We start from the raw sequence: 26,919 nt of genomic DNA, 5'->3' as shown, positions 1-26,919 counted from the left end.
AATTTTACATGAGCAAATGTGAACGCTTCTTAGTTAGTTGTTCGTTGATTCATACGGATGTCAGATTGTCAGGGGTTATGGGGAGAAGGCAGGAGAATGGGATTAGGAGGCAGAAATAAATCAGATTGAATGGTGGAGTAGACTTGATGAGCTGAATGGCCTAATTCTGCTCCTATAACTTGTGAACTTATGAATACAGATCAATCAAGATAGAGGCTGAAGAAGGGTCTCGACCCAAAACGTTACCTATTCCTTTTCTCCAGAGATGCTGTCTGACCCATTCAGTTACTTCAGTTTTTTGTGTCTATCTTCCATCAATTGGAGTAGACTTGATAGGCCAAATGGCCTAATTCTGCTCCTATCACTTATGTCCTTATGACCACAGTGCTCTCTAAAATCTGCCAGTGCTCCCTCAGTGCAATCTCTCTTTTAACAAGCTATCAGAACTTTGTCTCTAACCTTGCAGTATTTCCTTAGCATCGTCCGTCCAAAAAGATGTTCTCTTAGTACTGCTCCTCTGGCATTGCAGCAGTCCCTCAATACGGTCCCTTTGACACTTGGCACAGCCTCACCAATAGTGCAATAATTTCCTAGTACAGTTTTCCAACAGCACAGAACTCCCACATCACTGTGTGATACTGCCCACTGCAAGGCAGCAAGCACTTGCCCAGTTCGGCATCTATTTACAGTATCTGTTGTTCAAGATGTGGACTCTTATACATCGGCGAGATCAAACGTAGACTGGGCGATCGTTTCGCTGAACATCTTCTCTCAATCCACCTGGACCTACCTGATCTCCTGGTTGCCAAACACTTTAATTCCCATTCCCATTCCCACATTAATCTCTCTTTCCTGGGCCTCCTCCATTGTCAGAGTGAGGCCAAACGCAAATTGGAGGAGCAGCATCTCATATTCTACTTGGGCAGCTTACAATCCAGCGTTATGAATATTGATTTATCTAACTTCAAGTAACCCTTGCATCCCCTCCCTCTCCGTCCCAAGTTATTTATGAACCCGAAGTATCTCCAGTTGTCAGCAGCTGACTCCATCCTTGGTGTTTCTCATGAGGCAGCAGGGTTGTCCATTGGGTGAAGTCTCCATGGTATCCCAGCACTGTCAGTTGCTGGTTCCATTCTTGGGCTATCTCATGAGGCGGCAGGGATGTCCATTGGATGAGGTCTCCATGGTATCCCAGCACTGTCAGCTGCTGGTTCCATTCTTGTTCTATCCCTTTGGGGCTGAAGGGTTGCCCATTGGGTGAGATCTCCATGGTATCCCAGCACTGCCAGCTGCTGGTTCCATTCTTGTTCTATCCCTATGGGGCTGAAGGGATGCCCATTGGGTGAGATCTCCATGGTATCCCAGCATCAGACCCTCCTCTCCGCTGACGTCAGGACGTCAGACGCGCTGAGGTCATCGGGCCGGCAACGTCCGACGCGCTGAGGTCATTGCGCCGGCAGAATCCGACGCGCTGAGGTCATCGCGCCGGCTGCGTCAGACGCGCTGAGGCCGGTTGTCAGGGCCGCAGGCGGAGAGCAGCCATTCCTTCCGGAGCGTGTGTGTGGCGGCGGCGCGGAGACAGCGGCACAGCAGCACAGACAGCGGCAGCAGCAGCCCGGGGGCCGAGCACGGTAAGCCGGAGCCCAGGGCAGAGCCGCGGAGAGCGGGGCGGAATGGCCGCTCCCCCCTTGGCGGGAGGGCTTGGGGTTAGGCGGATGCGACGGGCCGAGTGATCCAGCGGCCTCCCATAGACTGAGCTGGGGGCTGATCAGGGCCGGCTGTTGGCCCAGGGCAGCGGGGATGGGCACTTTCATTTTCATTTTCATTTTCATTGCTCCCCTCTCCTGGTGGCCACAGACCCTCTGTCTGGTGGCCACTTGCTCCCCTCTCCTGGTGGCCACAGACCCTCTGTCTGGTGGCCACTGGCTCCCCTGTCTGATGGCCACTGGCTCCCCTGTCTGGTGGCCACTGGCTCCCCTGTCTGATGGCCACTGGCTCCCCTGTCTGGTGGCCACTGGCTCCCCTGTCTGATGGCCACTTGCTCCCCTGTCTGGTGGCCACTTGCTCCCCTGTCTGGTGGCCACTTGCTCCCCTGTCTGGTGGCCACTTGCTCCCCTGTCTGGTGGCCACTGGCTCCCCTGTCTGGTGGCCACTGGCTCCCCTGTCTGGTGGCCACTGGCTCCCCTGTCTGGTGGCCACTGGCTCCCCTGTCTGGTGGCCACTGGCTCCCCTGTCTGGTGGCCACTGGCTCCCCTGTCTGATGGCCACTGGCTCCCCTGTCTGGTGGCCACTGGCTCCCCTGTCTGGTGGCCACTGGCTCCCCTGTCTGATGGCCACTGGCTCCCCTGTCTGGTGGCCACTGGCTCCCCTGTCCTGGTGGCCACTTGCTCCCCTGTCTGGTGGCCACTGGCTCCCCTGTTTGATGGCCACTTGCTCCCCTGTCTGATGGCCACTGGCTCCCCTGTCCTATTGATCACTTGCACCCCTGTCTAGTGGCCACTGGCTCCCCTGTCCTGGTTGCCACTTGCTCCCCTCTCCTCGTGGCCACTTGCTCCCGACAAGGAGACTATCCTGTTGCCACTTCTTGAAATCTGACGCACAGAATAAGGTGCAGTGTGTCCCCAAACCAGAGAATTTGGTTAAAGAATTGTTGCATTTGACTACCTGTGGATGGGGGGGGGGGGGGGTTATTAGTTGAAACTGGGAAAACAGGAAACTAGTGTGAATGGGCAATAGTCAGAGTGAACTCATGAGCTGCTGTATCCTTAAACTAAACTAAATCCATTCATCTTTTATACTAGGTAACCATTTGCAGAACTAATGGAGCTTTGGTATCTTGTTGCTGCCGTCCTAGCATCGGTTGTGGCAGTGCCCATCGACCGGTCAAAGAAGAAAGATGAGAAGCAGATCAAACCCGAGTCACCGGTGGGTGTGTAATCGCGAGTTGCTGTGTGCTTCTTCTCTGACTGTCAATGGGGTTATTGGCGCTAAATGTTTTCCTAATCAGCGAGCTAACATGATCAAGTCAAGTCAGGTTTATTTGTCACGTACACATACGAGATGTGCAGTGAAATGAAAGTGGCAAGATGCCGATCAGCTTAGTTGGAGATGATTGTGTGTTTGGAATAATGCAGAAGGAGGTTATTTGACTCTTTGGGTCCATGCTGTCTTATTATCTAGTTCCTTGTACCGCCGCCAACCTATTTTCTTGCATATGTCCCCATAAGTTCTCCTTTGATTCATTTTGCCACTAACTTACACCAAGGGGTAATTCACAATAAACAGTTGGCGTACCAACAGGTCTGTGGGATATGGGGGAAGGCGGGACACCCACAAGAAACTAGGAACTGCAGGTGCTGGTTAACAAAAATAAGCACAAAGTGCTGTAGTAAGTCAGCAGATCAGGCAGCATCTTAGAAGCATATAGATATGTAACGTTTTCGGTTACCCATCCACGTTCTCCAGAGATGCGGCCTGGCCTGCTGTGTTACTCCAGCACTTTGTGTCTTTTCCTGGAAAAAGCTATTGTGATCACAAAAACATTCAAACTTCACATAGATGGTTCCCAAGATCAGATTCAAACCCGGGCTTGGAGCTGCTAGGCAGTCTACCATCTGCTGTGTCATTCTGTCAATGGGCAGTATGCACCTCCTCCAACTTCATCTCCTGCATTCACTTTTCTCAATGTGGCCATCTTTACATTGGCAAGACTAAGCGTAGACGAGGAATGATTTCATCCAATTCTAACGCTCGGTCTGACAAAGCCTGCTGGATCTCTCGGTTGCTAACCATTTTAACTCCCCTACCCATTCCGACACTGACCTTTCTGTCCATTGCCAGAGTGAGGCCACCCGTAAACTGGAAGAACAGCACCTCGTTTTCTGCCTGGGTAGCTAACAACCTAACAGTTTGAACATTGACTTCTACAATTTAAGGAAACCAACCCAATCAGTGTGAATAAATGTCCTGACTCGAAACATCGCCTATCCACGTTTTCCAGACCCGCTGAGTTTTACTGCAACCCTATGCTTCTCTTTTTTGTAAACCAGCAACTGCAGTTCTTTGTATAGAAACATAGAAAATAGGTGCAGGAGTAGGCCATTCGGCCCTTCGAGCCTGCACCGCCATTCAATATGATCATGGCTGATCATCCAAATCAATATCCCATACCTGCCTTCTCTCCATACCCGCTGATCCCTTTAGCCACAAGGGCCACATCTAACTCCTTCTTAAATCTAGCCAATGAACTGGCCTGAACTACCTTCTGTGGCAGACAGTTCCACAGATTGGCAGATAATTCCACAGTATCCATGAGTTCCTCCAGCAGTTTGATTTATGCACCAGGTAACAGCATCCGCTGTTATTGTATCCGTAGTTCTTATACTTTGACCTATTTCTGCGCTTTGATTAATTATTTAATCAATTTTATCTCCGCTGTACTAGTTCTCTTCAGGAGCAAACCTGTGAACTCCAGTCCTCTACCTTTTTGCCCCATTGTTGTGCTTTTTATGTGTTTGGTTTGTGACCGAATTCGCTTCTAAAAACCATGATTGAATCTATGCCAGTTTCCATCGGCCAGTGCATTCCAGATGCGAACTGCTGCTTGCATAAAATTGTTTTTATTTTCCAAATTATCTTTAAATCAGCAAAGCATTACTGTAAGAGCGAAGACTGGTGAAGATATTAAAATGGAAAATGACAGGCTGTGACAGGAAGGGACAGAAAGTACAATTCAAAGGGTAGATCAGTAGATTAAACCCGCAGTTTAAATAAACATGACAAAGATAAGGGTTCTGTTTCTGAGGAGATGTATCCTTTGAAACAAAACAGATGAACTCCGAGTGCAATTAAAAATAAATATGATCTCATCAAGCCTAATACAGAGAAGTGGTTGCATAATATACATTGGGATCTAGAACATTGACATACAAGGATAAGAAACTAGGATAAGATAGAGAAATGCGTCATGACTTAACTCATGATGGTCATAGTGCAATAGAGAGCAATGATGTAAGTTCAGGACACCAGCTCTAGAAGTCATTTGTCCCCGTTTTGCCATATTGTTGATTTACATTAATGATTTCTGAAGCTAACTTTCTAAAGGGCTAGAATTAAAGCTGTATAACATTTCATATTTCAGACCACCTTTATATCCTGCTTGAAGTTTTACTTTTTTTTCATATTTTATTGTTTTCTGCCGTTTTCTTTTTTTTTTCAATTCAATTCAACTTTATTGTCATTGCACAAATACAAGTATAGGTACAACGAAATGCAGTTTAGCGTCTGGTCATAGTCATAGTGCAAGATAGTAGAAGTAAAAATAAAAATACAAAGTTGGCATACAATAAAAGTTAAAAAAAATACTGGTTAACAATGTGTGGATTGTGGATGAATTAAAACTGATACATAGGCAGATAACTTTATACAAGTGGGAGAGTCTAAGGATGGCTAGCGTCGGGACTCCGAGTTCAGCAGTGTAATGGTGTTGTTGAAAAAGCTGTTCCTCAGCCTGCTTGTGCGAGACCTGAGGCTCCTGTACCGTCTCCCTGATGGGAGGAGGGCAAACAGTCCATGGTTAGGGTGAGAGGGGTCCTTGATGATTTTCCCGGCCCGTCTCAGACACCGTTTTCGGTGGAGGGCATCCATGGCAGGGAGCGGGGCACCGATGATGTGCTGAGTGGTTTTCACCACCCGTTGCAGTGCCTTCCTGTCAGCTGCGGTGCAGCTGCTGTACCATACCGTGAAGCAGGTGGTCAGGATGCTTTCGATAGTACAGCGGTAGAAGTTGGACAGGATCTGGGGGGGGGCAGGTGAGCTTTCTTGAGCCTCCTCAGAAAGGTGTTCTCCTCAGAAAGCTATTCTCTTATCTTCTGACCGGTCACCTGCCTTTTTCACAAATGTTTTAACATTTTCAGATAACCAGTGGTTGGTACTTCCCTTGACATTTTACTTTGCCAAATGAACATGTAGGTATTTTGCACCAGTCATCATGATGGAGAATGTGGGGAACATCCCAAAAATAGCTGTCATGAAGAATTGGAAGGGAAAGAGGAACGCAGAGTCGATCATGAGTCGAGTTGTGGGCAGACAAGTCTCTGGGTCCAGATGAACACCATCTTATGCATTCATTAAATTTTTTTTAAAAAGCTGGTTTCAGATTCAGGGAAGATTCTGTTAAATTGGAAAATAGCAAATGGAACTTCCCATCTCCACCCCTTTCTGCTTTCCGCAGAGACCGTTCCCTTCGTAACTCCCTGGTCAATTCGGCCTTTCCCACCCAAACCACCCCCTCCCCAGGTACTTTCCCCTGCAACCACAGGAAATGTAACACTTGTCCCTATACGTCCCCTCCCTCAACTCCATTCAAGGACCCTATCAGTCTTTCCAGGTGAGGCAGAGGTTCACCTGCACCTCCTCCAACCTCATCTACTGCATCTGCTGTTCTAGGTGTCAACCTCTCTACATCTGCGAGACCAAGCGCAGGCTCGGCGTCGCTTCGCTGAACACCTCCGCTCAGTCCCTGTGAACCAACCTGATCGCTCAGCACTTCAACTCCCCCTCCCATTCCCAATCTGACCTTTCTGTCCTGGGCCTCCACCATTGCCAGAGTGAGGCCCAGCGCAAATTGGAGGATCAGCATCTCATATTTCGCTTGGGTAGTTTGCACCCCAGCAGTATGAACGCTGAATTCCCTAATTTTAGATAGCCCTTGCTTTCTCCCTCCTTCCCCTCCCCTTCCCAGTTCTCCCACATCCTACTGTCTCCGCCTCTTCCTTTCTCTCTCCCCCCCCACCCTGACATCAGTCTGAAGAAGGGTCTCGTCTCGAAACGTCGCCTATTCCGTCGCTCCATAGATGCTGCCTCACCTGCTGAGTTTATCCAGCATTTCTTGTCGACCTTCTTAGTTTAGTTTTAGTGTAGTGAAACAAGCCACTTTAACACACCAAATCCTCGTCGACCAACAACTAATTCTATCCTACACACGAGGGACAATTTTCAAAGCCAATTAACCTACAAACCTGCACTCTTTGGGATATTGGAGGAGACCGGAGCACCCAGCGAAATCCCACGCGGTCACTGGGAGAACGTACAAACCCCATACAGACAGCACACATAGTCAAGATCAAACCCGGGTCTCCACCGCTGTGAAAAGCAACTCTACCGCTGTGCCACTGCGCCGCTCTTAATTCTAAGCGAGAGGGAGACAGAAAAACAGAAAGGCCAGTTAGCTTAACGTCTGTCATAGGGAACATTTTAGACAGTCATCAAAGGTTATGGCAGGAACATGCAAAGTTCAAGATAATCAAGCAACGTCAATGTGGTTTTGTGATGAGGAAGTCATGCGTGACTCACTTAATAAACTGAGTCAGTAATAGGTCTTCTGGATGAAGGGTTACTGGTGGGTTTACAGAAAGCATGAAAGGTTTTTGCAACAAACAAATCACATGGTGTAGGATGAAACATTGGCTGGCTCACAGAAAACAGTGTGTTCAGAAATAAAACGGGGAAGTTAATGCTTCAGTTGTATCGAACATTGATTAGACTTTATCTTGAGTACTGTATTGGATTCTGTGTTTAAGGAAGGATTTTTGATGTCCGTAATTAACCCATCCCTTTCCTAATGGAAGTAAATCCTATCCCGAAAAATCCTCTCCAGTGCCTTTTCTACCACTGACGCGAGGCTCATAGGCCTCTAATTCCTTGGATTATCTCTATCCCTCATCACATCTCTACTCCTTTCCACATTGATGGGAATGGGGAAGAGCAGAGGCAGATGGACACCATTTCTTGCAGCTTTCCTAGTGTGTGTGTGTGTGTGTGTGTGTGTGCCTGTCTCTCTGTGTGTCTGTGTCTCTCTGTCTGTGTGTGTATCTGTGTCTATGTCTCTATGTCTCTCCTCTCTCTCTCTCTGTCTCTCTCTGTCTCTCTCTCTCTCTCTCTGTCTCTCTCTGTCTCTCTCTCTCTCTCTCTGTCTCTCTCTCTCTCTCTGTCTCTCTCTCTCTCTCTCTCTCTCTCTCTCTCTCTCTCTCTCTCTCTCTCTTTCTCTCTCTCTCTCTCTCTCTGTCTCTCTCTCTCTCTCTCTCGTCCTCTCTCTCTGTCTCTCTCTCCTCTGTCTCTCTCTCTCTCTCTCTCTCTCTCTCTCTGTCTCTCTCTCCTCTGTCTCTCTCTCTCTCTGTCTCTCGTCTCTTGTCTCTCGTCTCTTGTCTCTGTCTCCTCTTCCACCACCACAACCAGTGCTCGCCACTGCAATCACTGCTGCGCATTTTTATATCTATGTAATATTTATATTAAAATGAATTTGACTCCATCTAAAGTAGCATCCGTTGGGTATGGGAGGACAATGGACACTGGTTAGAGCAGCAATCCAGCTCCCAAGGTCCCCCATCTTCTTGTGGCGCACTTGGTTCCGAGCCAGCGGCGTGATCTGACTGTCCATTTGCTCTGGTGCAGGACACGGGCTTGTACTACGATCGCTACCTCCGCGAAGTGATCGACGTCCTGGAGACTGACACCCACTTCCGTGAGAAGTTGCAGACGGCCAATGTAGAAGACATCAAGGTCAGTGGAGGGTCAACCAGAGGATGGAGGGGAGCAGCGAGCTGGATCAGCGGAAGTCATGTTGGGTTGGCAGGGTGGGTCCGGCTTTGGGAACCCTGACTCGTGAATCCACCCATGGATTCTGAACTTGTTTTGGAATTGGCACGGAGAGACTGAGGATCAGTGGCCCGGGTCCAAGAGGCGAGGAGGGAGAGAACCATGTAGTCTGGGATTTGACTAATGGCCTGGAGTTTAATGTAGAGTTGGAAAATCGAAGGGGGAAGGTGTAATAGCCCTGCCCCAAGTTCATTCCAAGAGCTCTCCCAAGTTTTAAAAAAAAATCAGATTCGTGGTAAGCACTGAGAATGAACATAGCGGGTACGTCGGAGCTCGGGGGTGTCTCTTAGCGGCTCGTAACGCTAACGGCTGGTACTCGGGAAGACTCGCTAACGGCAGGTAAGCTCGGGAAGACTCTTGAAGATTTTTCAACTTGTTGAAAAATGTCCACGAGAGCCCCGAGTACCGATGAGCGGCCATTACCGTAAATCTCCGAGTTCGAATCAGGGCAAATTCGGGAGAACTCTTGGAATGAACTTGTACAGTGGGACAGGGGTTTAAGGGAGGATTAAAGGGGGGGGCAATGGGAAAATGAGACTGGACAGAACTGCAAACAGGGATCAGGTATTGTGTGTGGGGGGGGTCTCGGTGTCCGGTGACATTGGCAGGGCAATGCCCTGGCACCTGAAGACATGAAACTGTTTGCTTCTTGAGTTAGAGTAGTACTGCAGCTTTTCTTGAATAGGAATGGGGGAGGAATTGCTGGCAGGGTATTGGAATAGTACACGGGGTCACATTCTTGTGGGGATGGCATTAGAGTCGGGGGCAGATTGTGGGAATGGTGAAGGGATGGGGTTGGGGGAAATCGGTGTTACGAGGGACGATGGTGTACTGTCGGGCTCCGAATCGGTCGCTTGGGTTGTCCCTTGTTATTGAAATGCTGGTTCATTCCACAGAGTGGGAAGCTGAGTACAGAGCTGGATTTTGTCAGTCACCACATCCGAACCAAGCTGGATGAGCTGAAGCGGCAGGAGGTGTCCAGGCTGCGGATGCTGATCAAGGCAAAGATGGACGCTGAGCAAGGAGAGAGTGAGAGCATTTTCTTGCATTAGCTCGGATTCTTCTTCCCAGGGGCCAGCGAGTCAGAAACTACAGGGCTATAGGTTAACGCTGTGAAGGGGAAAAAATCAATAGGGACACGGAGGGCAACTTTTTCCACAGAAAGGGTGGTGGGTTTATGGAACGGGCTGCCAGAGGAAGTGGTAGAGGCAGGGACATCCTTGTGGGCATGGCATTGGAGTTGAGGGGAGACTGGGGGAATGGTGAAGGTTGTGGGGAACCACAGTGGAGGTGCTTTGTCTCACTGGGTACGAGGAGTGATGGCAGGCTGTCGAGTCAAGAGAGTTTATTGTCATATGTTCCAGATGGGACAATTACATTCTTGCTTTGCTTCAGCACAATATAATAGGCATGAATACAGAACTGATCAGGCTCCGACTTGGTGGCCTTGATGGTTCCCTTGTCATTGACATTTAAAAAGGCACGAGGACAAGTACATGGATATGTGTGTGGGCCAGGTGCTGCAAGTGGGACCAGCTCGTTTTGGCAACTTGGGTTGGCGCGGATGAGTTGGGCGGAGGTGGGGCTTGTTTCCGTGCTGTCCAGCTCCACCACTCTGTTGTTCTCATGGTGGGGAAGGCAAAGTTAATCACCGGGCAAAGTGTTAATGGTCTCTGTTGGTTGGAATGAATTCCAGGAGCCCATAATGAATGATAGGGGTGGAATAATGGCCTGGGGTTTAGTGGCGGCTCAGAGAGTTAGACAATAGATAATAGCCAATAGGTGCAATAGTAGGCCAATTCGAGCCAGCGCCCGCCATTCACTGTGATCAGGCTAGTCATCCCCAATCAGAGCCAGCGCTCTCCATATCCCCTGACTGGATGTTGGGTGGGGGGGAAAGGGGAAAGATGTAAGAGGGGGGGAAAGAATGTGGGGATGTGAAAAAGGTGGGGGGGTTAATGGGAGAATGTGATGAGACAAAATTGCAAATGAGAATCAGGTATTGTGGGTGGAGCGGGGATCTTGGTGTTTGTCTGGTGACATTGGCAGGGGCCCTGGCACATGAGCTCGGGCAACTGTGGGCTTCTTGAGTTAGGGTAGAACCGCTGGTTTTCAACGTCTTGAGTAGGAATAGGGGGGAGGAAATGCTGGCAGAGCCTTGGGGTAGTACATGGAGTCACATAGTTGTGGGCATGGTGTTGGCCTTGAGGAAAGATTGTGGGGATGATGCAGGGGAAACCACAGGCAAGGTGTCTTTAGCTTTAGAGGTACAGAGCAGAAACGGGCCCTAAAGCCCACCGAGCGATCCCCTCCCCCACACTAACCATCCGACACACACTGGGGACAATTTTCAATTAGCCTGCAGCCCTGCACGTCTTTGGAGTGTGGGACTAAACCAGAGGAAACCCATGCAGGTCGCGTGGAGAACATACAAACTCCGTACAGGCAGCACCTGTAGTCAGGATCGAACCCAGATCTCAGTTGCAGCAACTCTACCGCGGTGCCGCCCGTGTTTGGTCAAGCAGTATTAAACCTGGTGGATTTATCAGCCCCAACTTGAGCTCAGCGTTCACCCATTTCCCCCTCCCGTCTTCCCAGGTGTGCAGATCGATCACCTGAACCTACTGAAGCAGATTGAACACCTGGATCCGAAGAATGCCCACACCTTCGAGGCTCGAGACTTGGAGCTGCTGATCCAAGCGGTGGGTGGTGCATGTTGTGAGCTGCTCTGCTGCCATTGGGTATCTTAATGGGAGAAACTCGGTTCGGAGTGATGTTTCCACTGGTGGGAGAGTCTAGGACTAGAGGACATAGCATCAGAATTAAAGGGTGTTATTTTAGGAAGGAGACGAGGAGGAATTTCTTTAGTCAGAAGGTAGTGAATCTGTGGAATTGTGGATGCTGACAGTCGATATTTTTAAGGCAGAGATAGATAGATTCTTGTTTAGTATGGGTGTCAGAGGTTATGGGGAGAAGGCAGGAGAATGTGGTTAGGAGGGAGAGATAGATCAGCCATGATGGAATATGTTTAGGAAGGAACTGCAGAGGCTGGTTTAAACTGAAGATAGACACAAAAAACTGGAGTAACTCAGCGGGACAGGCAACATCTCTGGAGAGAAAGAATGGGTGAAGGAATCTCTGGAGAGAAGGCAGCATCTCTGGAGAGAAGGATGTTTTGGGTCGAGACCCTTCTTCAGACTGATAAGAGATTCTTGATTAATGCGGGTGCCAGGGGTTATGGGGAGGATGGAGAATGGGGTAAGGAGGGAGAGATGGATTGAATGGCGGAGTAGACTTGATGGGCCGAATGGCCTAATTCTGCTCGTATCACTTATGATCTTGTGAGCCCTGAAGGTGGAGATTGAAGGAAGGGCAGTGGCTGCTGGTGGGCGAGCAGTGGTGAAATAGTGGACAGGGACATCAACCACTCTTCCTCCTGCTGTACAATGGAGTGACTAACACTCAGTACTGGTGTGGATCTGCAGGCCACCAAAGATCTGGAGCACTACGACCAAGCCCACCACGAGGAGTTCAAACGCTACGAGATGCTGAAGGAGCACGAGAGGCGGGAGTACCTCAAATCTCTGGACGAGGAGAAGCGCAACGCGGAGGAGGCTCGGTTCCAGCAGATGAAGGAGAAACACAAGGAACATCCAAAGGTCAACGTGCCGGTGAGGGCAGAGGGGGCGGGAGGATGGTGTAGACCTTTGACTCGGGCAAACGAGAGAGAACCATCCTTCAGTGCCACCAGAAGCTTGCTCGTTCACCGGGTGATCGCCAGCCCTGACCCTCCCCACATTCAAAATAACTGATCCATTCACAATATTCATGCAAACTGATCTTTTACCTCCAGTCTAAATTGCTCAGGCATTTTCTATTATTTTGATTGATTACAAAAAATGTAGCGAGGAAACGGGCCCTTCGGCCCACAAAGTCCATGCCGACCATCGATCACCCATTCACACTGGTTCTATGTTATACCACTTTCGAGTCCGCTGCCTACACACTAGGGGCAATTTTACAGAGGCCATTTAACCTACAAACCCGCACGTCTTGGGCGTGTGAGAGGAAACCGGAGAACCCGGATGTAGGCCACAGAGAGAAAGTGCTAACTTCATGTAGACAGCGCCCGAACCCAGGATCAATAGACAATAATGCAGGAGTAGGCCATTCGGTCCCTCGAGCCAGCACCGCCATTCAATGTGATCATGGCTGATCATCCCCAATCAGTACCCCGTTCCTGCCTTCTCCCCATATCCCCTGACTCCGCTATTTTTAAGAGCCCTATCGAGCTCTCTCTTGAAAGCAACCAGAGAACCGGCCTCCATCGCCCTCTGAGACAGAGAATTCCACAGACTCACCACTCTCTGTGAGAAAAAGTGTTTCCGTTCTAAATGGCTTACTCCTTATTCTTAAACTGTGGCCCCTGGTTCTGGACTCCCCTAACATCGGGAACATGCTTCCTGCCTATAGCGTGTCCAAACCCTTAACAATAAGATGAGATTCCCTCTCATCCTTCTAAACTCCAGAATGTACAAGCCCAGCTGCTCCATTCTCTCAGCATATGACAGTCCCGCCATCCCAGGAATTAACCTTGTAAACCTACGCTGCACCCCCTCAATAGCAAGAATGTCCTTTCTCAAATCAAATTAGGGGACCAAAACTGCACACAATACTCCAGGTCTAGTCTCACTAGGTCTCTGTACAACTGAAGAATGATCTCTTTGCTCCTATATTCAATTCCTCTTGTTATAAAGACCAACATGCCATTCGCTTTCTTCACATTCGCTTTCATGCTGTACCTGCATGCTTACTTTCATAGACTGATGTACAAGGACCCCCAGATCCCGTTGTACTTCCCCTTTTCCCAACTTGTCGCCATTTAGATAGAAATCTGCATGGATAGAACCCGGGTCTCTGCACCATTGTGCTGCCCTTACAATGCACTTCACTGGTTTCTGTCACAAATGCTCCATCCAATTCAGGAACATGAAACATCCTTTGGTCAATAGCATTGCACATGCTTGCACCTTTCCTATAGAGCCACCTTCTGTACGTATCCTTCAAACTTCTGGTCTACAAGGAGATTGCTTTGATCAGTGGGGTTTGAAGTGAAGGGTTAGCTGGAGCCCTTGTTGATGGCCTTTGTTTTTGTCTCTGTGACAGGGGAGCCGGGACCAGTTGAAGGAGGTGTGGGAGGAAACGGACGGTCTCGACCCCAACGAGTTCAACCCAAAGACTTTCTTCAAACTGCATGGTAAACTACAAGGGGTTCCTTCGCCAGACCCACTGCTTTCCCTCGTTCCCACTCTGTTTCCAGCCTCACATGGTCAAGGGAGACCCTCTCTTCTATCGACGTCCCTCTATCCACCTAGTCCACCCCTTTTGATCGCACTATGTGGTCTCCATCCCTCTCCCAAAATCTATCAACCCACTCTCACTGATCCCTTTTCCTTTCCGTAGCCCACCCCACCCCACCGGGATCTTGGTGTAGCCCCTCCCCTGGTTCTTTTATCTCCCAGTCAGGTCGTTGCCCAATACCACACAATCTCGAGGAACAGTGAGCCCTTCCCCAGTGTCACTCTACTCATCCTACCTCCTGTGGTGATCTCCCGGTACCCCCCGCTGTTCTGTCACTTATTATTATTTATTCAAATCATTTTCTATGTCACTCTTCCAGGGATATGCTAAATGCACGGCGTTTGTCTCAGGAACTGAAGCACTGTTTACAATGACAATTGAAATTGAACCTCTTGTATCCATGTCTGGGGTAGCCCAGACCCTGGTGTGCTTGACAGTAGTCTCCCAGCCTCTGACACCTAGCTGTGTGAGTGTGTGGCAGTGCACTTGTTCACCGGGACTGCGAGGTACTCTCTTCCCCAGTCGTCTAAACGTTGACTGGGTGACCCTGTGTCAGATATCCCGGTACCAGGCGCATGTAACCTTTCCTTAAATCGATAGTGAGTGTTGCCTTCCGCAGGCTCAGGTCTTTCGCAGATTCGAACACACTTGCCTAAATTTCCCCCCCCCCAAACCCCCCTTGAGTATTTTCACCCAATTTCTACTGTACTATTTCGTTTTGGGGATCTGGGCACCACTGGCAATGCCAGGGCTTACTGCCCCTCTCTGGATGGCCCTGAACAGAGTGGTTTGCTCAGCCATTTCAAAATAAATTTAATAGTCAATGTCCTGGGATATGTCTAGAGTCCTAACCGTGTCAAGGCATCAGGTTGGTTTCCATGGCAGTCTGGTAACTTTTGAGATCACGATGGTGATGTTTTCTCCAAATGCCAAATTATTAACCGAGATTCAATTCCCTATTGACCGTGATGGGATTTAAACTCCATCCAGGTGTTGCCTTTGGAGGACCAGTCTGCAAATCTAACTGCTGTGCCATCGACGTACCCTATTGAATTTGAGGTGCTGTTCACATGAGCTAATCCTCTGCTAGGTAGGCAGGGTCTCCCGTTGACTGCTCGGGTATCGGTAAGGCAATGGTGATCTTCCTTGACCCAGGCTTCAGATCGTGGCCGATCTCAGAAGGTGCTCCTCGCATGTTTTTGCCCGAGTGTTCATAGAAACATAGAAACATAGAAATTAGGTGCAGGAGTAGGCCATTCGGCCCTTCGAGCCTGCACCGCCATTCAATATGATCATGGCTGATCATCCAACTCAGTATCCCGTACCTGCCTTCTCTCCATACCCCCTAATCCCCTTAGCCACAAGGGCCCGACATCTAAATTCCCTATTGACCGTAGAATGAATTGGCCTCAACTACCCAGGTGTGGCAGAGAGTTCCAGACCACCACTGCAAATCTAAAAAGTTCTTCTCATGTTTTAAAGGATTTCCCCCCCTATAAGCTGTGACCCCTGTTCACATGGAGCTAATCCTAACATAGGGGAACAGGATCTTCCGTTGGCCTGTCCAACCCCTTAAGGTATTTTGGTAAGTTTCAATGGTGATCCCCTCTCAATCTCCTAAATGCTAGAGAGTATAAACCAAGTCTATCCAGTCTTTCTTCATAAGACAGTCCTGACATCCCAGGAATCAGTCTGGTGAACCGTTCAGGAGGGTTGCAGATAGGGGGTGTTAATTGCCGGTCTCTCAGTCACTGTGTGACTTGCAGGGCCCTGTAGATATTAATTTAAAAACTTTTTTTGCATCACGTGAAGCTGGAGAAAGTTTACGATCCCAAAAACGAGGAGGATGACATGGTGGAGATGGAAGAGGAGCGGCTGCGGATGAGGGAGCATGTGATGAATGAGGTGAGTTTAGTCCTGGGCTCAGATAGCTGAGCCAGACTTGTATGCGTCGCTTCCCAAACTGCGAGGGCACGGATGGACGCATTATTTTCCCCTCTTCTCCCAAATCATCCTGCGGCCTGAACCAGAATTTCGGACGGTTTCCGACAAAGTGGCAACGCTGATTGCCTCCAATTTTTTTCCCTTCTTCTTCCTCCGGATTTTTTCTTACTCTGGGAGAAAAAAGGGGGGTGCGGTCGCACCCAATGCCCCCCCCCCCCCCCCTTCGGACGGTCATGCTTGGAGGGGTGTCTGTCACTGTTCCTTAACGATTCATTTTTATACAGAGCTCCACTCCAAAAACTCCTTTGCTGGAATGGAGCAGTGTGATCCCATCAAGATGTAATGACTCAAACTGCTGGAGTAACTCAGTGGGTCAGGCAACATCCCCAGAGAACATGGATAGGTGATGTTTCAGATAGGGGCCCCATCTTCAGGCTTCTTCAGTGTCTGATGATGGGTCCCAACCTGAAACATCGGGTATCTGTGTTCTCCAGAGATGCTGCCTGACCCGCTGAGTTACTCCAGTACTTTGTGTCCTTTTGTGTGTACTAGCACCTGCAGTTCCTTGTTTCGTCATTTTGACTGCTCCGCCACTAAATCTCCTCAAGGTATGGCAACTTTGAAGAAGCTCTCCTCCTCTCTCCGACTGGAGTCCTGTGAGACCCTCCCCCTCTGTGATTTCTGCTGGTCTGAGGAAAGGTCCTGACCCGAAACGTCACCTGTTCACGTTCTCCATTGTTGCTGCCTGACCTGCTGAGTTTCTCCAGCACTTTGTGTCCTTTTGTGTAAATCAGCATCTGCAGTTCCTTGTTTCAACAGGGTGTAATGACTAAATGCTATACAGCATGACTAGTCAGTTTAATTCAATCTAAGTTAAGGGTCAAACATTCCTGCTGTAGCATCAGTATTCTCTCCCCTGCTCCCTCTGTTCTGTCTCTTTTAATAAGCAAGGCATTTCTATGTCAAAAGTAGCTGGACGTTATTGGGAATTCATGTCCTGATCTCGCTCTCCCATTTAAAATCTGGAGATATTGCCCCTGGAATGGACAGGCAATGTCTCCAGGCCAGGACTCCTGCCTGCATGACTCTTCACCTCACTGACCATCTACTTGCCTGGCAGGTGGACACCGACAAGGATCGGCTGGTCACCCTGGAGGAATTCCTGAAATCCACAGAGAAGAAGGAGTTCCTGGAGCCGGAGGAGTGGGAGGTCAGTGCCTGGTTACCAGGAGGGAGGGATGAGTGGAGCGGGGTTGAACGCAGTGGTGAATGGTGTGAGAGTGGCTGACTGTGGTACTCATGTCTTGTGTGGGTGTGATGTGAGTGAGCAGAGGGAGGGTGGGGGGGGGGGTTAGTGGCTGGTGCTGGTTCAAGGCTGTGCTGACCTGGGAGAGAGTGTGGGTGGGGGGGGGGGTGGGTGGGGGGGGGGGGGGGGAAGATGGAGCCTTAAGGGCTTATCCCACTGTACGAGGTAATTCTCCCGAGTTTTCCACTGATTCGAACTCGGAGAATGCCCGTAGCGGGTCCGTAGGAGTTCGTGGGTGTCCCGTAGCGGCTCGTACGAGTAACGGTAGGTACTCGGGAAATCCGGTAAACTCGTGACGTTTTTTTAGCACACTGTGAAAAATGTCCACGAGTTTAAAAAAATACTCGCGATGAAAGGATTTGTTACTTTTTACTCGTACGAGCCGCTACGAGACATCCACGAACTCCCACGGACCCGTTACGGACATTCTCCGAGTTTGAGTCAGGGGGGGAAAACTCGGGAGAACTCGTGAATTACCTCGTACAGTGGGACAGGCCCTTTAGGGTTTTTGGGGGGGTTGGAGATTTAGTTTAGTTTATTGTCACATGTACCAAGGTACAGTGAAAAGCTTTCGTTTGCGTGCAATCCAGTCAAAGAAAAGACTATATATGATTACAATTAAACCATCCACAGTGTATAGATTCAGGATGCAATATTTAGTGCAAGAAAAATGTCCGATTAAGGATTGTTCAAAGGTCTCCAATGAGGTAGATGGGAGGGCAGGGCCATTCACTAGTGGACGAGAGGACTGTTCAGTTGTCTGATAACAGCTCGGAAGACACTGTCCCTGAACCTGGGGGTGTGCGTTTTTAATCTTCTGTATCTCTTGCCCGATGGGAGAGGATAGAAAAGGGAGTGACCGGGGTGAGACTGTTCCTTGGTTATGCTTCTGGTCTTGCCAAGGAAGCGTGAAGTGTAGATGGAGACAATGGGAAGAAGGTTTGTGTGTGCAATGGTCTGGGCTACATCCACAATTCGCTGCAACTTCTTGCAGTCTTGGACAGAGCCGTTCCCAAACTGTGCTGTGATGCATCCCGATAAAATGCTTTCCGCGGCGCATCTGTAGAAGTTGGCGAGAGTTGTTGGGGACATGCCGAACTTCCTAAGCTTTCGAAGGAAATTCTAAGGAAGTAGAGGTGTCGGTGTGCTTTCTGGCCCACAGCCTCGATGTGGCTAGTCCAAGGCAGATTGCCGATGTTGTCTATACCCGTCACGCAAACCAACCTCCCTTCCATTGATTCCATTTATACCTCACGCTGCCTGGGCAAGGCCAGCAGCATAATCAAGGACGAGTCGCACCCCAGCCCCCTCCCTCTTCTCCTCTCTCCCATCGGGCAAAAGGTATGGAAGTGTGAAAACGCACACCTCCGGATTCAGGGGCAGTTTCCTCTCGGGTGTTATCAGGCAACTGAACCATCCAACCAACAACTCGATACCAGTCCTGAGATACTATCCACGTCATTGGAGACCCTCCGACTATCTTTGATCAGACTTTATCTTAAAGTAAACGCGATTCATGTTATTTCCTTTCATTCGTATCTGTACACTGTAGACAAAAAATGCTGGAGAAACTCAGCGGGTCAGGCAGCATCTCTGGAGAACACAGAGGTGATGTTTCAGGTCGAGACCCTTCCTCATGTGACGTTTTTTTTAAAAGACACTTGGACAGATACATGGATAGGAAAGTCTGAAGAAGGTTTTCAGCCCGAAACGTTGCCTATTTCCTTCACTCCATAGTTGCTGCCTCACCCACTGAGTTTCTCCAGCATTTTTTGTCTACCTTCGATTGTTCCGGCATCTGCAGTTCTTTCTTAAACACTGTGGATGGCTTGATTGTAACCATGTGTACTGTACTTCGCTTGACTGGTCAGCACGCAGCAAAAGCTTTTTACTGTACCTCAGTACACGTGACGCTAAACTAAACTCATAGGAACTTCAGATTCAGATTCAATTTTAATTGTCATTGTCAGTGTACAGTACAGAGACAACGAAATGCATTTAGCATCTCCCTGGAAGAGCGACATAGCAAACGATTTGAATAAATAATAATAAGTGTCCGGGGGGGGGGTGGTGATTGGCAGTCACCGAGGTACGTTGTTGAGTAGAGTGACAGCCGCCGGAAAGAAGCTGTTCCTCGACCTGCTGGTTCTGCAACGGAGAGACCTGTAGCGCCTCCCGGATGGTAGGAGGGTAAACAGTCCATGGTTGGGGTGAGAGTAGTGAGAGTGGGGATGACGGGGGTGGGGTGGGGGGGAAGAGATGCAGTCACTGTGTGACTCTGTTAGGTCAGTGGGCTTGTGGGCACAGGTTTGGGCTGCCGATCCACTGACCTCTCCCCCTTACTCTGGAGCAGACGCTGGACGAGACGCAAATCTACACGGAGGAGGAGCTGCGTCAGTACGAGCGGGAACTGGCCGAGCAGGAGGCTGAGATCGCCCACAAGGTGGAGCAGCTGAGGAAGGAGCACGAGGACCTGCAGCGGAGGCAGAGTGAGCTCGACGCCCAGAAGAAGGAATACCAACAGGTGAGAGCCCCCCCCCTTCTGACCCTGTGTCCCTGCAGGATAGAAAATAGGTGCAGGAGTAGGCCATTCGGCCCTTCGAACCTGCACCACCATTCAATATGATCATGGCTGATCATCCAAATCAGTATCCCATCCCTGCCTTCTCTCCATACCCCCTGATCCCTTTAGCCGCAAGGGCCACATCTAACTCCCTCTTAAATATAGCCAATGAACTGTGGCCTCAACTACCTTCTGTGGCAGAGAATTCCACAGATTCACCACTCTGTGTGAAAAAAAATGTGCTCATCTCGGACCTAAAAGACTTCCCCCTTATCCTCAAACTGTGACCCCTTGTTCTGGACAACATTTGTCAACATTTGCCCATGTTAAGCCCGTGTCCCACTAAACCTTTCCTATCCATATACCTGCCCAAATGTCCTTTAAATGCTACACGTATTATAGAAACTGCCTCCTTTGACAAAAAAAGACACAAAGTGCTGGAGTAACTTAGATGTCCAGGCAGGCCTGACCTAAATGACTCCAGCACTTTGGACTTTTTTTTATAATAAACCAGCATCTGCAGTTCAGTGTGTCTACCCCCCTTGATAGCTTGCTTCATAAACCCATCACCCTGTGAGTGAAAAATGTGCCCATGTGGTTCCTATTTTATTCATGGTTCACTTTCCCTGGGTAAAAATGAAGTTCACCCTATTGATTTGCTGCAGGATTTTATACACCTCTATAAGATCACCTCTCGGCCTCCTGCACTCCAAGGAATAAACGCCTAGCCTGCCCAACTTTTCCCTATAGCTCAGGCTCTTGAACCATGCAATATCCTCATACACAGCGTGCAAGTTAACAGGTGAATTGGCTGTAAATTGCCTCTGGTGAGAAGGTGATTAGTAGAGTGGGAGCGAGGGGTATGGGAGTGTGAAGGAAAAACAGAATGAATGTGAAATGGGTGCTTGGTGGGACTTGAGGGATGTAAGGGCCTGTTTCTGTGACTGCACATCCTTTTGGTGGCCATTGGAAAGTATCACTGACACTGTTTGCGACCCAAATACTTCCTTCCCTAGCCATGGGTTCTCAGACCAATTGTTGCTACTGAGGTAGTAATTCGGTATTGACCATGGGTTGGTGAGTCCTTATGCAGACCACTGACAATCACCATCCCAGTACGGGGATGGCGTTGCTACCTCTCGCACTCGGCACCTGGCGGCCCTTCCCTGACTTCTCTCTTTCTTGTGATCCAGGCCTTGCAGCAGATGGAGCAGAAGAAATCCCAGCAGAAAGACAAAGCCCCCCCTTCTGGTCCCGGAGGAGAGCTGAAATTCCAGCCCCCTGAAGCAGCGGCAGGTAAGGAGATCTGATGTTGAGATAAGCCTTATCGTCTCCAGATCATTCTGGTGATCGGTGGTGTTGGTAACCTTGTCACCCATGTTCAATGTGTATACCTTCACCAAGACTTTGCCTGTCCTTTCCTCTCCCATTGATACCATGGCATTGAAAGCCTACTCCGGACATGAAGGCATTGCACAAAATTAGAAGCTGCCACATTATTAACCAGAAGCCATGTAGATCTGTGGTCCACCTCTGCTTTGGTCTAATCAAAAACATAGAAACATAGAAATTAGGTGCAGGAGTAGGCCATTCGGCCCTTCGGCCCTGCACCGCCATTCAATATGATCATGGCTGATCATCCAACTCAGTATCCCATACCTGCCTTCTCTCCATACCTGCCTTCTCTCCATACCCCCTGATCCCCTTAGCCACAAGGGCCACATCTAACTCCCTCTTAAATATAGCCAATGAACTGGCCTCAACTACCCTCTGTGGCAGAGAGTTCCAGAGATTCACCACTCTCTGCGTGAAAAAAGTTCATCTCATCTCGGTTTTAAAGGATTTCCCCTTTATCCTTAAGCTGTGACCCCTTGTCCTGGACTTCCCTAACATCGGGAACAATCTTCCTGCATCTAGCCTGTCCAACCCCTTAAGAATTTTGTAAGTTTCACAACTCACAACTCAACGTAGTTTAGTTTATTGTCACGTGTGCTGAGGTACAGTGAAAAGCTTTTGTTGCACACTAACCAGTCAGCGGGAAGACAGTACATGATTACAATCGATCCACATCCACAGTATACAGACACATGATGAAGGGAATAACGTGTCGTGCAGGATAAAGTCCGATTAAAGATAGTCCGAGGGTCTCAAATGTGGTAAATGGTGGCTCAGGACTGTTCTCTGGTTGTTGAGAGAATGGTTCAGTTGCCTGATAATAGCTTGGAAGAAACTGTCCGTCCCCGATTCTGGAGTTGTGCATATTCCACTTCTGTGGCCAGCAAACACACACGCGCACACACACACACGCACACGCACACGCACTCGCCTGGCCTGGGCGCCATCCTAGACCAACATGTTGGATTGTTAACTCCCCTTTGAAATGGCATGACCAACTACAGGTGACTTGATATGGGCAACAACCACTAATCCATATTGATTTAATGGTCCTTCATAACTGAGAAACTCCACAAGCAAATGTCAGTAGGTGCAGTTAAAGCTGATCAGAATCTGCCTTATCTTGTTAAATGACAGCTCAGTGGTTCATTTGGCCCTGAATGTCTATGTCAGACTACTTAAGGGCCTGTCCCACTTTCCCGACCTAATTCACGACCTCCTTTACTCATGAACATTTTTCATCAGGCTAGAAAAACGCCCCGACCTACTTGATGCCACGAGTACCTATGACTAGCATCACGATCTCCTATGACCTCGTGACGACCATGCTGCGAGTATGAGTCAAGGGCAAACTCGGCAGAAGTCGAGAATTAGGTTGCGAAAGTGGGACAGGCCCTTTAGACTAATGGGTAGGAAGGAACTGCAGATGCTGGTTTAAACCCAAGACAGACACAAAATGTTGGAGTAACTCATCGGGACAGGCAGCATCTCTGGAGAGAAAGAATGGGTGACCTTTCGGGTTGAGATCCTTCTTTAGCCTGGAACAGTTAAAAAGCAATCTGAAGAATGATCCCATCCCAAAACGTCACCCTCCCTTTTTCTCAGGGATACTATCTGACCCATTGAGTTACTCCAGCACTTTGTGTCTATCTTTGGTATAAACCACCATCTGCAGTTCTTTGTGTCTACTCAGGATTCAATTGTTTAGCGTTCAAGAAGGAACTGCTGATGCTGGAAAATCGAAGGTACACAAAAAAGCTGGAGAAACTCAGCGGGTGCAGCAGCATCCATAGATGCTGCTGCAACCGCTGAGTTTCTCCAGCTTTTTTGTGTACCTTCTATTATTTAGCTTTGGGTTCATTATTATCACAGGTACCATGGTACAGTGAAAAGCATTAGTTTGCATGCCATCCAATCATATCATATATCTACTTTATATAAACACACTCAAGTGACAGTTAAGTAGGATAGACAGACCAAAGGGGAAGGTACAGAGTGCAGAATATAGGAATACTTTATTGTCATGTGTGACAAGGCACAGTGAAGTTCTTTGCTTGCATACCCAATGTAAAACGTTCACAGCATTGTAAGATTCAGATTCAGATTCAAGTTAAATTGTCATTGTCAGTGTACAGTACAGAGACAACGAAATGCATTTAGCATCTCCCTTGAAGAGCGACATAGCAAACGATTTGAATTTAAAAAAAAAATAATAAGTGTCATTGGCAGCACCGAGGTACGTTGTTTAGTAGACATCCGCCGAAAGAAGGCTGTTCCTCGACCTGCTGGTTCAGCAACGGAGAGACCTGTAGCGCCTCCCGGATGGTAGGAGGGTAAACAGTCCATGGTTGGGGTGAGAGCAGTCCTTGGCGATGCTGAGCGCCCTCCGCAGGCAGCGCTTGCTTTGGACAGACGCAATGGAGGGGAGCGTGGAACCGGTGATGCGTTGGGCAATTTTCACCACCCTCTGCAATGCCTTCCGGTCGGAGACAGAGCAGTGCCATCCATACTGTGATACAGTTGGTAAGGATGCTCTCGATGGTGCAGCGGTAGAAGTTCACCAGGATCCCAGATGGACCTTCTTCAGTCTCCTCAGGAAGGAGAGACGCTGATGAGCCTTCTTGGGGACATGGGGATGGGGATTAAGACATGGGGATTTGGCTTATCTTGGAAAATGATAGCTCAGTAGGGGATTTGGTCCAGAATGTCTATGTCAGGCCAACATTTCGGAGGTTCAGTGCTGAATACCATCTGCATTAGTGGGGTTGTGCTCAATGATGGGATTGTTTGAATGTTGAGCCCCCCCCCCCCCCAGCTCTGCCAGCTGTTAACTTTTGAGTAAAATTTGTTGCATCTCTGGATCTTTCAGATGTCCGAGCTCCGGTCAATGAACCAGCGCAGGTGCAGCCTGAGGTAGAGCGGCTGGACCATGCACCTGGACACCAGGCTGACCATCCACAGCCACCTGGACACCAGGCTGACCATCCACTGCCACCCAGTCACCAGGCTGACCATCCACTGCCACCCAGTCACCAGGCTAACCAACCACTGCCACCCGGTCACCAGGCTAACCAACCACTGCCACCTGGTCACCAGGCCGCTCCACCAGCACCGGCCGCCCATGACCCCGAGGGGAAGCAAGCAGAACAGGCCGTGCCGTTATAGTGACCTCAAACATCTGACTGTCCCATAAATCACTGTTTCGAAGCAGCAGGATCAGATTCTGCTCAATCAGGGGTATTCATCCTGTGTAAGTCTGAGTCAGTCATACAGAATATTTTATAGTTCACACCTTGCACTGTACCCATCTTTTGTCCCTGTCGCTCCAGCTTTGAACGTCACATCACCACGCCTCCCTCTTCTGCTGACTGGGAGCATAATCCCACATTACGCTGGCCGCTGGTCACGGAGGGTTGAGTTGAGAGGAAGCTCCTCGTTGCGTACTGGGCAAAGGGGAAAGCGGGCACGATTTTTTTTTGTGCTTGATGACCCGACGCTGTAGTGGAGGACAAGCAGGTGTCCAAGTGCGTGCTATAGATGAGCGATCACAAGCCCAGGCTTTGTTTCCGCAATGATGCCCAACCTTGTGTCCCAGGCCGCTGACTCATCCCGTTTTGGTTTCTCCCATTTACTTTGAATGGATCCCGGTGTGCAAAGGTGTTTCAATGTTTTAGAATATTGCAGAATGAGTTAAAACCTGTGCCCACAGCAACAGAGAATAATATACATTAATGGTGGAAATTCTACCAAAGGAGCTCGAGCTTCCTGGCCACGTGCTGTCCCTGCTGAGAGCAGCGAGGGAGGAATTGAGCATCTGATTTTTAAAATAATGCACTTTTTAAGCATTCGATGCAAGGTTGAGAATTGTGTGTTTTGATTAATGAGCATTTGTGAAATAAAGGGTGTGACTGGGCCATTGTGGTGACGTCTTATTCCACTTTTCCCGAGAGTAGAACACATACATAGTTTAGTTTAGCAACACAGGAAACAGGCCCTTCAGCCCACTGAAGGATGTGCTGGCTCTGGAGAGGGTCCAGAGGAGGTTTACAAGAATGAGTGGGTTAGCATATGATGAGCGTTTGATGGAACTGGGCCTCATTAAGAAGAATGAGGGTGGGGGGGGGGGGGGGGAAACCTAATTGAAATGCACAGAATAGAACGTACAGAAGGCTTGGATAGAGTGGATGTGGAGAGGATGGTTTCAACTAGTCCAATGCTGTATGACTCGATGAATCTATCTTTGGTCAGTAATGGTGACATCCTATCAACACATGGCAAGAACTGCTGACCTAAATGGGTGGCTCTGTACAAATTATTTCTGGCGAGATCACATTTGCCCTCACTCGTCTTTTCCATTTTACCGACCTATAAAAACTCATGACATCTATTTCTGGTTCTTGATCATTTACCTCCATTCTCTTGGCTTGATTGATTTCTTGGCCTTTCTTTGCCAATTTCTAAAATGCTCTCAATCCTCTTTCAGCGAACTTTAATTTCTCCTGTCAGCAAATGACGAACCACTTTTTAAATTGGATTCCCCGAAAAGATGAAAGCGATTCATTCTGCAAATTATGCAATATTTCCTAACTTATAATCATTGCCAGTCATACCAGTAATTAAGCATTTTCTCCAACCGCCCACAGCTAATTCATCCTCTCCTACCTTAAATTCCTTTCATACCCTAGTTTCAGATGAAACTGCAGCACATTCACACTCAATGTAAAGCTCATTATGGTCGCTCTTCCCTGACAGCCCTTTTACAATAAGATTGTCAATTAATTTTTTTCACTGCACAAAATGAGCTCTCGATAGCCTTTTTTCCCCAGTTGAATCCTTAACCTGCTGATCTAGAAAAAACATTTTTAATTCATCCTTCGCATTTTCACGACTTGAAACTTGTCCCTTCTACACAAAGTATTCCATGATTAGACCATTAGGTTGATCCAGCAGTAGAGTTGCTGCCTTACAGCACCAGGGACCCAGGTTCGATCCTGACTACGGGTGCTGTCTGTACGGAGTTTCCCTGTGACCGCGTGGGTTTTCTCTGTGTGCTCTGGTTTCCTCCCAAATTCCAAAGACGTGCGAGTTTGTAAGTTAATTGGCTTTGTACATTGTCCCTAGTGTGGGATAGAACTAGTGAATGGATGATCGCTGATTGGTGCAGACATATCAGGCTGAAAGGTCTATTTCCACACTAATCTAAACCTTTCATGTTTCTAGTTACAATTTCTAATTACAACTACTACAATTTGGTGGCTTATTAATAACTTCCAATATTTAGACCTTTACCATATCTTAGCACCACCCAAATCAATCTACATTTTATAAGATCTGCCTGGAGAAAGATTCCCCTCTGCTATATTAAGCCCATCCTTAAGAACTACCCACCCTTCCCTCGTCACCGCTAATGTTAAATATCTTTGACCATTCGGCTCTCAGCGTTGTTCACACTTCTGCCACATTTTTGTAATAGCTGGAGCTGGTTTAATCCTTATCTCAGTGTGGAATTTGCACGTATTTCCTGCAGTTGCATCATGGCCTGGGACTTCAATTACAACACTCGGGAATGCAAGAGTCTCCAGAGAGTGGCGGACTTAGCACAGTCCATCACAAGCATCTGCATGAGACCCTGTCTCCAAGGTAATGATGGCATGTCATCAAGGATTCATCCCTACCATCCAGTTAAACCCCTCTT

At 48.6% G+C, this 26,919-nt stretch overlaps 1 protein-coding gene across 1 annotated transcript; it reads left to right on the top strand.

The window, feature by feature from the left end:
- The first annotated feature begins 1,478 nt into the window (after window positions 1-1,478).
- On the top strand, window positions 1,479-25,137 carry LOC129713839 (nucleobindin-2-like). Its single transcript, XM_055663171.1, is given in 13 exon segments — window positions 1,479-1,631; window positions 2,802-2,925; window positions 8,452-8,559; window positions 9,552-9,684; window positions 11,254-11,357; window positions 12,141-12,326; window positions 13,822-13,912; window positions 15,793-15,826; window positions 15,828-15,921; window positions 17,081-17,170; window positions 19,620-19,790; window positions 21,023-21,125; window positions 24,094-25,137. Coding segments are annotated over 12 exon segments (1,515 nt in total). The 5' UTR covers window positions 1,479-1,631; window positions 2,802-2,820; the 3' UTR covers window positions 24,390-25,137.
- Window positions 25,138-26,919: the final 1,782 nt, after the last annotated feature.

The sequence above is a fragment of the Leucoraja erinacea genome, chromosome 37, assembly GCF_028641065.1.
Source record: "Leucoraja erinacea ecotype New England chromosome 37, Leri_hhj_1, whole genome shotgun sequence".
Classification (NCBI taxonomy): domain Eukaryota; kingdom Metazoa; phylum Chordata; class Chondrichthyes; order Rajiformes; family Rajidae; genus Leucoraja; species Leucoraja erinaceus.
The sequence above is the reverse complement of the archived record's forward strand: the minus strand, read 5'-3'. Positions and strand labels throughout refer to the sequence as shown.